This window comes from Spinacia oleracea, chromosome 4 (assembly GCF_020520425.1).
Source record: "Spinacia oleracea cultivar Varoflay chromosome 4, BTI_SOV_V1, whole genome shotgun sequence".
NCBI classification, from domain to species: Eukaryota; Viridiplantae; Streptophyta; class Magnoliopsida; order Caryophyllales; family Amaranthaceae; genus Spinacia; species Spinacia oleracea.
In genome coordinates this window covers 174,817,701-174,832,114 of record NC_079490.1, presented here as the reverse complement: position 1 = coordinate 174,832,114, position 14,414 = coordinate 174,817,701, and the positions used below count along the sequence as shown (strand labels likewise).

Sequence of the window (14,414 nt, the reverse complement as noted above, 5' to 3'; positions counted from 1 at the left end):
GTTGATATCTTTGACCCGCTCGTACACCTCGCTTCCAGTAAGAGGAGGACGGGCAACTCGAACCTCTGTTTTCCCATTGAACGGTTTTTTCTTCTTTCGATAAGGGTGATCAAGAGGTAACAACCTACGAGTATGCCAGTATATGTTCTTCTTACAATGTTCTAAGTACTCTCCCACCATATCATCTTCACAAATCGGACATGCTTTTGCTCCCTTGTTAATATAACCCGATAATTTTCCGTATGCCGGAAAGTCATTCACAGTACAAAATATCATAGCACGCAAAGTAAAGTTTGTTTCAGTGTAAGAGTCAAACACGGGAACACCTTCATTCCATAGCACTTTTAAATCATCAATAAGTGGTGCTAAGTAAACATCAATATCATTTCCCGGCTGTTTTGGCCCTGATATCAAAAGGGACAACATGATGTATTTTCGCTTCATACAAAGCCAAGGAGGGAGGTTATATATGGATAAAAGAACCGGCCAAGTGCTGTGTTGAGTACTAAGTGTGCCAAAAGGGTTCATTCCATCCGTGCAAAGACCGAGCCTTAAATTTCTCATTTCCTTACCGAAATCATCGAACTTCTCATCAAAATTCTTCCATTGTGGAGAATCGGCGGGATGTCTAAGATATTCATCTTTCTTTCTCCCTTCTTCGTGCCACCTTAAATTCTTTGCTTCCTTCTTATTCGCAAACAAACGTTTAAATCTTGGTATTATCGGAAGATACCACAACACCTTTGCCGGAGGTCCTTTCTCATCTGGTGTACCATCCACTTTCTTCCGCTTGTAGCGCGATAACCCACATCTTGGACACTTGTGGAGATCTTGATACTCTTTCCGATACAATATACAATCATTCGGACATGCATGTATCTTTTGGTACTCAATACCCATAGGACAAAGCATCTTTTTTGCTCGATAGTTAGATATCGGAATTTCATTCCCTTCCGGAAACATATCTTTCAAATCTTCCAATAGAGAAGTGAAACTCTGATCACACCAGTTGTATTTTGCTTTCTTATTATACAGCTTCAACATAGCAGATAAGATGCTGTACTTAGAGCAACCAGGATACAATGGCTTACTCGCGGCACTCGATAAAGTCTCATACATACTAGGTTGATCATTGAGATAGTCTTCTACATCCTGCATCATCTCATTTATCTCATCATCCTCAACGTAGTCCAGCTCATCATTATCCATATCATCGCTACCATTATGGTCATCATGGATATCATTATCACCTCCGAAGTTGCTTCCTGAGTGCCCATAGTTAATATTGCACTCCCCATGGTTAACACTCTCACCATGCCATATCCACCTTGTATAGTTCAACCTAAAGCCACGACGAACTAAATGTTCCCTAATCTGATCAACATTACGAAACCTCCTAGAACAATCACAATTAGAACAAGGGCAAAGTATTGACTCGTCACCATTCTTCAACTGATACGCAACTGCACATGCGATGAACTCCTCAACCCCTAGAATGTATTGACTCGTAGTTCTTGAACCGTACATCCAATTGCGATCCATTTCTAACAACTAGAGGCAAACACAACAACCATATTAAACAGGCCTGACTATTAAGAGGCCTATCCGGAGAGGCCTATCCGGACCTACATCACAGGGCCCAATTATTTGGGCCCTAATTGGGCCCTAAAAAAATTTGTTGCAGTTTAATACAAAGGAAACGATTCTATTTCCTGAGTAATTACTCGTCCCTTGTGAAAAGACTACCCCATTACCAAAAATTTCAAGTTCTCAGTTTCTCACCGATTAATTGCTTAGTTATCTCTTCCATAAAAATCCTCTAGTCCATCAATTATGTTCATAATTTGACTAGAACTTGCATTTGCTAAACTAGCTTCACAAATACAAACTCAAAACTGATTCTAATCATGTAGGACTATTTATAGTTTCATAGTTGATGCAACAAGGAATAAAAGGGAATTTGTTCAAACAAGTTACATATATAGACAAAGACAATTAGACAACTACTAGTATTAGTTTGAAATTTTTGACATCTTATAGTAGGTGGTCCAAAAAACCTCCTTGTGCACTCGTACTTAATCAAATTCAACATAGGAGCTAAATAAGCCTTACTTTGCAACAAAACACAGGGGGGGGGGAATTTGAAATAATTGGAAATGGACATAAAATGAAGAATTTGAATTAATTGACCAATGGAACACCAATTTATAGTGTTGAAAGTGATTAAATATAGAAATTAACCATTTTTCAATTTCGACAAGCCAATCATTGAAATATATTCAAGTTCACTAACAACAAGAAATCAAAACTATAGGTCTGAAACTCGATGATAATCCAACAAAATTACATACAAATATATACCCATGCAAAAAAAAATGGCATTAAAGAAAGAGATCAAAGAAAATAAAAATGTTACCTTAATCAACAAAGAATATCTATCTGCTACTACTAGTCACCAACACCTAAAACAAGAAGAAGAAAAAAACAACAAAAAGAACCCATTAATTAATATTCAAAATTTGAAAAAATAAACAAAAACGACATGAAATTAAAATCTTTAAAGGGTGCCCATACACGGGACGAAGTTAATTTTTTGTTGAAACATTAATTAAATGGTTTGGGCAAGTGGTTAAGATAAGGACAAATTATTTTTACCACCTTTTTTTCACCAAGTTAATTTGTAGTTTAGTTCAAAATTTGGTTCGAAAATGTGGAATTTTACCCTAAATATGACATAGAATGACCCAATTAGCCTTAAATATGGAATAATTGATTAGAACGAGTCTTAGAAAGTTATAACTATGCATATGAGACATGTAATAAGTTTGAAAACAATCCTTAGGTTGTTTAGTTCAAATTTGGGTTCGAAAACGCCATTTTAGCCTAAATATGACCAAGAATGATCCAATTGGCCTTAAATGGGGAATAATAGATTAGTACGAGTCTTAGAAAGTTATAACTATGCATATTAAACGTGTAATAAGTTTGAAAACATTTCTTAGGTTCTTTATTTCAAAGTTGGGTTCGAAATTTGCCTAAATATGACCTAGAACGACCCTATTACCCTTAAATGTAGAATAATAGATTGGAAAGAGTCTTAGAAAGTTATAACTATGCATGTTAAACGTGTAATAAGTTTGAAAACATTCCTAAGGTTCTTTAGTTCAAAGTTAGGTTCGAAAATGTCATTTTTGCCTAAATATGTACTAGAACGACTCAATTAGCCTTAAATGTGGAATAATAGATTGGAAAGAGTCCTATAAAGTTATAAATATGCATATTAAACGTGTAATAAGTTTGAAAACATTCCTTAGGTTGTTTAGTTAAAAGTTGGGTTCGAAAATGTCAATTTTGCCTAAATATGACCTAGAACGACCCTATTAGCCTTAAATGTGGAATAATAGATTGGAAAGAGCCTTAGAAAGTTATAACTATGCATATTAAACGTGTAATAAGTTTGAAAACATTTCTTAGGTTCTTTATTTCAAAGTTGGGTTCGAAATTTGCCTAAATATGACCTAGAACGACCCAATTAGCCTTAAATGTGGAATAATAGATTATTACGAGTCTTAGAAAGTTATAATTATGCATATTAAAAGTGTAATAAGTTTGAAAACATTCCTTAGGTTCTTTAGTACAAAGTTGGGTCGAAAACGCCATTTTAGCCTTAGAGGGGGAATTCTTAGAGAATGTGCTGAGAATTACAACCAAGATGCTCAACTGTTTAATTCTAAGCTATCTGGTGAAGTTGATTCTTTTCACTCAAAATCTTCCAAACCCAAAAATTGTTTATACTGACATCTACACCCCTTTGTTTGATATGTACTGTATCATTTATGTTCCTTCAATAAGAGAATGAAATTAGTAGTTTCTGTAAGTCTGTAACTACGTACCATGAATGCAAGAGTTGAATATTAATCTATTGTTGATCAGAACTGTGCAGATCAGTGCACGGAACTGATCAGTTCTGATCAGAACTGTGCACTGATCTGCACAGAACTGATCTGAGCTGTGCAGATCAGTGCACAGTTCTGATCAGAACTGATCAGTTCTGTGCACTGATTTGTAATGTTCTGATCTGAGCTGTGCAGATCAGTGCACAGAACTGATCAGTTCTGATCAGAACTGTGCACTGATCTGCACAGAACTGATCTGAGCTGTGCAAATCAGTGCACAGTTCTGATCGAAGCGCAGAGTTTTAAAGGAGAAAGATAGTTTTGGGGTAAGGGATGGAAAAGGACTCTGTAATGGAAAATTAAAGGAGAAATTTTTGGATTTTCAGTGCTGAAGGAGAAAGTTTTAGGAGGAGAAAGATTGGATTTTTCAGAAAATTAAAGGATTCATGTTTCTATTGCTGAAAATTCAGACACTTCTATAATATCTTTTGCAGAAAATTAAAGGATTCATGTTTTTATTGCTGAAAATTCATCTTCGCATATGTGTTTTGCCACAATCACAAACTCCAACACCCCAATATATGCAAACCGCCTTTTCTTGGATTCACATGCATCTTCTTTTGCAGAAACATGTGAAATACCCACTCTTAACAATTGCCAATTCTCATTCAAGATTATACTTTCACCTTAGACTTAGCTAATTGCCAAGAGTTTAAGTAGTTTGACAATTTACCATTTTTATATTCAGGAATACAAACAGACTGGATAATATCATAACACATTTGTTTCGTACTTTTTACACGACTTATTTTCACTAAACTTGACTTATTTTGGATACTCTGACCTATCTTATTTTGGATACTCCGGCCTAGCGACCAACCATTAACTAACTGATAATTATATTGACACTCCAAACTCTACAATAAAGTCTAAATAATACAAAATATAACTAAAGTTTTTTTTTTGACAAAAAATATAACTATAGTTGAGTGCCACAATTCTCTTTAACCTATAACAACATGCTCCTTTGATAATCCAACTAACAAATATATGTTGTTGCTTTCACACATCTATTCTAACTTTCTAAGGCTAAGCTTGATTTAATACAAGCAATCATTCATACTCTTCACCATGAACTACAAGAAGGATATTAAACTACATTTATCAACTACCCTACTACTCCAACAGACCATACCAGCGACAACCAAACAGAACCAACACACCATCAGAAAGAATCCAGCAACCAGAAACCACCAACAACCAAACACTCAAAACGGAGTATAACAAATAATTCCAAATTAAATCGCAATAATTTCTAGTTAGGAATTGAGAGACATGAAGTTACTTAGAGCATTCAAGGTACATCAAATCACCAAGTCCTTTGAGAACAGAATAATGTTCCAATTTCAATGGACAAAAGGGGGAAACTGTTATGCGTGCTAACCTCTAGAATCTCCTTCGCTATGTCTGACTTGTTCACTTTGTCCAGGACAGGAACTTCTCAGCTAAAACTTCAACTTCTGAACCAACTTCAAAGGATAGCAGGAGCGCCCTTCTTTATCTGCGATATGAGTTTCAACAAATTATTAGTTTCCATCCTCTTTAAGCAATCAATCTAAAACAATTAAACCAAATTAAAATTCTAATTATTTTATACAAGTATAATCAGTTATGGTAAAGAAAAGCAGTAGTCATTTGCAATGAATACCTCACAACACCACCGACGCCATTGAAACAGACATTTGGTGGGCAAGAAACGCGAAAACCCCCCCTCAACTCCGACTAATTACATCATAAATAATAGGAAATTAAACCGGTAGTGCAACTAACCTTTCAATTCCGATGAATCTTCGAATGAATCTTCCAATTCCAATGAACTCGAGTGCAGAACCGATCGATGAAAGTAACAGCTTACTAGCAGCAACAATGGTGGGTGGTATATTTTGGTTGTTTTTTCTAATTTACTTTTTATGATTGAATTTTCTTGCGCATATGTATGATGTTCCATAGTGAATCACGTCGCCCTGTGACCGGAGAAGTGCGCCGTAGAGACCGGAGAAGTGCGTCGTGGAGACCGGAGAAGTGGAGAGAAGTGGGAGTTAGTAATGGAGGTTGCTCGTGGTTCTGTACTTTTGGGGAAGGAGGGGTAGAGGTCAGTCGTGGGTTAAGGTATACTGGTATAGTAATTAGTAATTACAGCTTGGAATGGGCCATCAAATGAATTGAACTTTCGCGTGGCCGATTCAATTGGGCCTGCGCAGCTTGCTTACATAAAATCCAAGAAATTTATTGCACCGTTTATAAATAGGCCCGAAGCGTTTTCTTTTTGGCGGAAATATTAAATATTTTGGCGGATTTATTTCATGCTTAAATGCTTCGAACTCTATTAAGTCCGATGCAATATACTTGACAGAATCTCAAAATCTATCAAATGCTTCAATCCCAAAAATAGTACCGAAGCAAATGTAACTTAATGCTTCGAGCATGTTTAGGTTCAATGCATTTAAGGTGAAGCAACATGCATTTTTTGTACTAGTGGTTGTAATCTGTTGTTTTTCTTTTTTATATAGATTTTTGCTCCTGTTCTGATTGAAGACCCGAAGCATTATTACCTGTTTGTCATTAGTATGAAAGACAAAAGTGTCTATTTCTTTGATAATATGCTTCTGGAACCAAAAGAGATGGAACAAAGGAAGAAAGCTTATTCTGTCTTGGTAAGTTTTTTTTATAGTTACCTTTTTTGTTGTTGTAGTTACTCTATAAATGTTATAGTTACCTTTATATTAGTCTTTCTTTTTTAGAGGAACTATATTTTTGACAAGGTTACTATTTGTTTAAAACAGTAACTATGTTTTTAAAATAGTTACTATCGTTATAAAATAGTTACTATATGATTCCAAAGGTTACTATATGTTGGTAATGGTTACTATATGATTTTAATGGTTCCTATATGATTCTAATAGTTACTATATGATTTTAATAGTTACTATATGATTTTAATGGTTACTGTATGATTTTAATAGTTACTATATGATTTTTAACCAACTGGTAATAGTTACTATATGATTTTAATAGTTACTATATGATTTTAATTCTTACTATATGTTGGTAATAGTTACTATATGATTTCAAAGGTTACTATATGTTGATAATACCTACTATATGTTTTGTACAGTGTTCTTCATTGGAAAAACTACTGAAAAATATGGATAACATTCATCATGAAGATATTAAAAGCTTCAAATTTATCCCGGTCGGTGGTAATTGGAAGCGAGGTGCTTATGACAAAGACTGTTGTGTCTATTTGATGATGTTAATGATGGTTTTTCATGGTGTTGAAACGGTACAAGATGGTGTTGGGATTTTTGACTTTGATCCCTTGGCAGATGTAAGTTTTTGTGTTAAAAATAATTAATGTTATTCATATTTTTCTTTTCATTCTTTATAGTTATTGTTTTGTTATCATAGTTACTGTTTTTATTCTAATAGTTACTGTTCAAATATTTGCAGGAAGATTTCAGGAAGTTTCTCAGGGCTTGTATTTGTGGCACCATTGTGTTGTCAGATTTGAATTGTTACAGAGATGAATATCTGAAACGAATGGTTGCATTCAGGAAATACAGGAAACAAGATGTTTTGGATGCCCTAATTAAACAAAGGGAAGAGTTGACGCAGAAATACATGAATGATGCTTCAAAAATTGAAATTGTTGCAAGAAATAGTTCAGCAAGGAAATCCAAACATGTTGAAACAGAAGATGAAGCTGAGACAGATGTCAATGTTGAAGGGAAAGGACGTGGCAAAGGCGGGAGACGCACCCGAGGAGGCAGACGCGGGAAGGCACGTGGACGAGGTGCTTCACGTGGTTAATAATTATTGCTGAAAAAACAATTTAATTTTTTGTGTTTGTATGTAGTCGAATTACTACTTAGAATGTACAATTAATTCTAAGTTTGATATAGTTACTCTCAATGATTTTTAATTGTTTGATATATGAGAGTAATTATAACTTTTGCAGTATTTGTGTCATATTGTTCAATTTACTTATTTTAAATATAGTTTCTATTTGTTCACTAGTGTTTGTGAATCCTTGCCATCAATTTGCTTCATTTTTAACTTGTAGCAGTAGTTTAGATGATCAATCATCGTATGACCTACACAGTCGTCTCCGCCAGTTTCTGTTGACATATACCTATAAGACTCCATTGGTCTTAGACCACATTCTGACATTGCCTCAATAGCTTCTTTTTTAGGTTCTGTCATTTGTCGTTCCGATCGGTGGAGATAATTACTTATTTCTCTTGTCAATGGGTGATTATGTACCACTACATGCTTTTCTATTTCAAAATCTCCATTTTCATTCTTCTTTGCAAATATTTGAGCTTCACATTTTGTTCTTGTTATCATAACCCTCTTTCTCCTTTCTTTCTTTTTTGCATCTGATTGATCATCTTCATTTTTGAGTTCTTTGTTTTTAGGAGGGTCTCTTATTCCAGCAGCAGAGCAGTAGAAGTATTTTCCATTAACAATTGTGGTTCCTTCTTTATATCTATTCTTCCCTTTTCGTACACTAAAACCAATAATAGCAGCATGTTTGCAATATAGATCATAAATCTCATCGGTTGTTTTCCTTGCTTCTCCAATTAAACTGCCATCTAATTCTTTATCAATGTTTTCTTCCTGCTCATTATTTGGATTTTCAAAGATGTTGTGGTTTGTATCAATTGAATGTATTATTGAACATGTACAAATACAAATATAGTTATCATTAAATGTGATAGTTACTCTTAATATTTATATAGTTACTCTTTATATGTTATAGTTACTATATAATTAACATAGTTACTTAAGATCTATTGATTGTTATAGTTACTCTACAGTTCATATAGTTACTCTTTATTTGTTATAGTTACTCTATATTTAACATACTTACTTAGGATCTATTGATTGTTATAGTTACTCTACAGTTAATACAGTTATTCTTTATATGTTATAGTTACTATAAATTAAATGTAGTTATTTCTTATTTATATTATTTCGTTATGTGAAGTTACTCTATAATTAATATAGTTACCATTCATAAATTATAGTTACTCTTTATTTTATATAGTTACTGTTTATATATTATAGTTACTCACACTTAATATAACTCTTGTTTATATGTGATAGTTACTCTACAGTATATAGTTCTTCTTTATATGTGATAGTTACTCTTCATTTTATATAGTTACTTTTTATATGTTATAGTTACTCTATATTTAACATTGTTACTTAAGATCTATTGATTGTTATAGTTACTCTACAGTTCATATAGTTACTCTTTACATGTAATAGTTACTCTATATTTAACATACTTACTTAGGATCTATTGATTGTTATAGTTACTCTACAGTTAATACAGTTATTCTTTATATGTTATAGTTACTATAAATTAAATGTAGTTATTTCTTATTTATATTATTTCGTTATGTGAAGTTACTCTATAATTAATATAGTTACCATTCATAAATTATAGTTACTCTTTATTTTATATAGTTACTGTTTATATATTATAGTTACTCACACTTAATATAACTCTTGTTTATATGTGATAGTTACTCTACAGTATATAGTTCTTCTTTATATGTGATAGTTACTCTTCATTTTATATAGTTAGTCTCTATAGTTTATAGTTACTCTACAGTTACTATAAGTCCTGTCTATATGAGATAGTTACTCTACATTAAACATAGTTTCTCTTTGTATGTTATAGTTACTCTGCGTTAAATATAATTCCTCTTTCTATGTTAGTTACACTACTGCAATTATAATATGTTAACTATATCAATATAACAGTTACTATATATATATTAAAAGATACTATATCATACCTTCTTCAATACATTGATTTGCAACCATAACTTGTTGAGATGTGCCTTCATCTTCATCTTCAACATCATATACTTCTCTATGATTCTCTAAGTTTTCTAAAATAATAATAATTACTCAATGAGTATGAAAGTTACTATAATTTTCTTCGTAGTTAGTTATTAGGATTCGAATATTACCGTCATAATTATACAATTTTTCTTCTATTGCGCGATTTAAATCGATATTCAAATCGATTAAATCGTCTTCCATTGTTGAAGCTCGAAGAGAGAGAAGCTGTTGGAGGAGAGAGAATCTGCTATAGGAGAGAGAAGCTGCTGCTGGAGGAGAGAGATTTCAATTTTAGGGTTTCGTGCATTCTGTTATTTTGGAACACGTGATTTCAAACGGTTCAGCGCTGCAAATTACCTAATTACCCTGGTCCATGGTAACCTTAATGGTGGACCGGGTCCATGCAAGCGGAATTGAGGGTTAAAACCCACGATCCCCTCAAGAAGGAAAAGAAAACAAAGTTCAAAAAAGAATTCAAAAGAACATCAGCATCCCCTTCTTCGCTTTTGCTCTTCCGCCTCTTGTGATTCACCATCATCCCGCAGTCCATCACACATCAACGGCCATCATTCATCCACCACCATCATCCAATCAGCCGCTGCTCATCATCATCAATCTATCAACGCATCATCTGTCAACGCATCATCGCACCATCATCATCTTCGATCATCCATCATCAATGGTTGATCTTCAGTGATTTTCGTCGTCCATCACCATCCAATTCAAATTGTACGGCGGCGAATCGAACGACCTAGCACAAACCACCAAGACAACAACCACGTGACAACCACGAGCTTTCATTAATCCGTACAAGAACTTGAGCGCTCAAATGTTCGGTCGAACTTTAAGGGAGGTTCGAACGACCCGTTTCTAGTTCGGCCGAACTCCGTAGTGGTTTGGGCGAACTTCAAATTCAGTAGCTTCTGTAAATTCCGAGTTCGGTCGAACTCAATTCGTGTTCGACCAAACATATTTGCTCTGTTTTCTCTGTATTTTGGTGCAATTTTTCTCTGAATTTGGTCTTGGATTTGATGTTGTTTGGGCGTTTTGTTGTGGTATTGATGCCTGAGGTTGGTGGAGATTGATGACGGTGTTGAGGCTGGGCAGCAGGTGGCTGCTTGCGTAGTGGTCGATGTTGTTGGTGTACTGGGGAGCTGTGTTGGGCGAGAATAGTGTTTGATTATAGTTGTTAGGAGGTTGAGGCAGAGAAGAGTGGTGTAGGTTAATAGATGGTGTGGTGTAGGATAGTTAGTTGTGGATTGTGCTCAATTGCCCACCTAAACATTGCAATTTGCTCGGCTCTTGAAACTTGGCCCGAACTTTGATACTCTCACCTACCTACATAGAAAAGAAAACGATGGGAGAAATAAAAATAAAACAAAAATAAATAAATAATAATAATAATAATAATAATAATAATAATAATAATAATAATAATAATAATAATAATAATAATAATAATAATAATAATAAGAAGAAGAAGAAGAAGAAGAAGAAGAAGAAGAAGAAGAAGAAGAAGAAGAAAATAGGAAATTAATAACGAAAACTAAAATAATTAAACTATAAAATTATAAAACAAATAAAATAAATAAATTATGGAATTAAGATCTAAAAACTAACAAAAATAGCTAAAAAACGCTAAACTAAGATATAAATAATCAAAATAAGAAATTAAGTAAAATAAAAATTAAAAATAGAATAAAATAGAATAAAATGACTCAAATTATGCCTAAATTACTACCCTATGAGCGACATAAATGTCACTCATCAATATATATATATATATATATATATATATATATATATATATATATATATATATATATATATATATATATAGTTTGTGATTTATCCACATGCGTGTTTTATTTTGGAATCGGTCTCGCAACCGGTCAAACCGAAACCAAAATTTTTGGAACGAGTACCAGAATCGTTGGAACCGGTTCAGGGATCGGGTACCTGATTAGCCTGCACCTTTTTCTCATGCTCGCTTTAATTAACAAATAAGTTAAAGTTGGATTTAAACTTCTGTTTTTTTCTAATAATATATCAGCTTGGAAATTTTAAATTTATTTTTTCTAGACTTCTTAACCCAAAACTACAATAATTATCATATTTTTTGAAGTATTTGTGTTCGTTTGGTACCGGACATCTAGTCTCGAAACCGGTCCTACTGGGTCCCCGGTCCTAGAACCGGTACCAACGGGTACCCATTGCCCCTTGGGTATCGGGTCTTGGAAATCTAGATCTAGAACCAGAACCTGGATCGATCGCGTCGGTACTGGCTGTAGGTCCGGACACGCAGGGTCCTTTGCGGTTCCGGGTCCGGGAATGGGTACTCAGTAATTCTACTCACCCCTATAGTATAGACTATACAATTTGATGTTTTAAGTTACATATATATATTTATGTGCAAAATAAAATATCTCATGGTTGGCTAAGATGGTAAGACATCCACTTTGCATGTGACAACATGACATTGTTCTAGTGAATAAAGGAGTTTCATGTGGCGCGTATACGTTATTAAAAATGTTTTTTTTAATATATTAGTATAAATAACGCTTATTCCTTGTGCAAGAAACCTTTTCCGTTGAAAGACGGGGATTTTTTTTTCCTTCGAGGAGTTTTTTTCTTAGGTTATTTCGTAGACCTAAGGTAGAAAACGAAGGGAAAATAATTTGATGGAGTACTCCTTTTGCATTTTAATATGTGTTGCACTTTAACCGATATACTCCCTCCGTCCCTTAATACTCGCACCGCTTTACTTTTCGGGTTGTCCCTTAATACTTGCACCGCTTCTATAAATGGAAATCTTTACCAATATTATATTATTTCTCACACTTACTTACTAACCCACTTACACCCCTACTCCCTACAAAAAAAATCATTTAAAATTCACACCCCTCACTCACCAGTGTCTCAACCCCTTACACATTTCCCACTAACTATATTAAAAAAAATACCCCACTATCAACTAACACCATTAAATTAATAAATCAATTCAAATGTCTTAAACTTCGCACCGGTCAAGCCGGTGCAAGTATTAAGGTACCTGAAAATAATAAGGTGTTGAAAATTGACAAGGTAGTTGTTTGCATTAACGATTTGGTAAAACTAGTTTTTTAAGTAACCGAAAATTTTAAGTATTTTATATCTAAATATTTTATTATAAGTATAGTTGCAAATAACTCCTACATTTTTTATACGTAGTATTGTATTGAAATTTTATAATGTGAATATTCATACAATTTTTTTAGAAAACCTAATTTTAAAAGAATTAAAATAAGCCCAACCCTTCATCAAAACCAAAGACATTTCCTACCTTAAAAAATTAAAATAAGTTCCCACCTACGTACCCTACCACTCAACTACTCAAGTCCCCAAGACCCAACCTAGAAGCCAACAGCCCAACACGGTTATATTTCTCTCTTCTTCTATATCTCCTTTGCTGGTTCAGTTCTTTCCTTCTGATCCGAATGTCCTTTTCATTCCTTTCCGGGGGGGGGGGGGGGAAATTAAAGACTCGTAATTTTGCATCTCTCCTATTGTTTCTGGGCTTTTTGCTTATCAAATTTGTGACATTTGTTCATGGGTTTTCCGAGTTTTAATTTTTGGTTTGGAGTTTATAATCTTGTTTTTGACAGGTAACGAACGAATTTCAGCTGACTGGTTTTCAACATTACATTGGGTAACGTTTCGATTTCAGCCCATAAACCCACCTTAAATTTTATTTCAGCTCTTTCCCAAACGCTTCTATTCATTTGAGGTAACTTAAATTATTAGCACCTACTCATTTAAGGTGACTGAAAATAGTTGTCAAACAGAGCCTTAAAATGATGGTAACTAAGACATGATATCCAATGACCTCTACACCATTTGTTGGCTTAAAAAAATAAAAATAAACATAGAAAAAAAGAAAAGACTAAGGCTCCGTTTGGTAGGGCGTAAAACGTTTTCATAGAAAACGATTTTCCTCTTTTCAATCATTTTACGTTGTTTGGTTGGGTAAGGGATGTAAAACAATTTTTCATGACTCCTCAAAGGTGGAAAACCCTTTTTCTTTTGAAAGAGATGGAAACCACTTTTCCTTCTTTCCTCCTTACCTCCCTCTCCTTTCTTCCCCTCAATCTTCACCATCTTCTCCCATTTTCCTTTTAAGTTACCAAACAAAGGAAAACTAGTTTGGAGTTGTGTTTTCCCTTGAAAAATGTTTTCCATGGAAAATTATTTTACAATGAAAACGTTTTACGCCCTACCAAACGAAGCCTAAGACATGATATTCAATGACCTCTACACCATTTGTTGGCTTAAAAAAATAAGTAAAAACATAGAAAAAAAAAAAGAAAAGACTTATTCCAGGCAGCAACACTTTGGAACTCTTATTTGAAGGAAACACTTTGGAACTCTTGAGTACGTGACAAGGGAAGATGTGACAAATCAGGTGTAAATAAGAATACAGCCTTCCCTTTGATTGAATATCACACAGGAAGAGGAAGAGTATTATCTTAGAGTAAGAAGAGCATCTTATCCTGCATTTGATGCGCACCAATACCAGTATACCACTATTAATGGACTAGACCATGCATGCATACTCTGATC

The 14,414-nt window shown here is 33.9% G+C and overlaps 1 protein-coding gene and 1 long non-coding RNA gene across 2 annotated transcripts; one reads left to right on the top strand and one right to left on the bottom strand.

The window, feature by feature from the left end:
• Positions 1-2,229: 2,229 nt before the first annotated feature.
• Positions 2,230-5,953, bottom strand: LOC130472298 (uncharacterized). Its single transcript, XR_008932377.1, has 3 exons — positions 5,727-5,953; positions 5,341-5,457; positions 2,230-2,462 (listed from the first exon to the last, which is right to left on the bottom strand). It is a non-coding gene; the product is annotated as an uncharacterized lncRNA (long non-coding RNA).
• Positions 5,954-6,453: 500 nt separating this feature from the next.
• LOC130459907 (uncharacterized) lies at positions 6,454-7,916 on the top strand. Its single transcript, XM_056827528.1, has 3 exons — positions 6,454-6,610; positions 7,072-7,284; positions 7,407-7,916. Exons 1-3 carry the CDS (start codon positions 6,524-6,526, stop codon positions 7,764-7,766), a joined length of 660 nt encoding a protein of 219 aa, XP_056683506.1. The 5' UTR covers positions 6,454-6,523; the 3' UTR covers positions 7,767-7,916.
• The last annotated feature ends 6,498 nt before the right edge of the window (positions 7,917-14,414 follow it).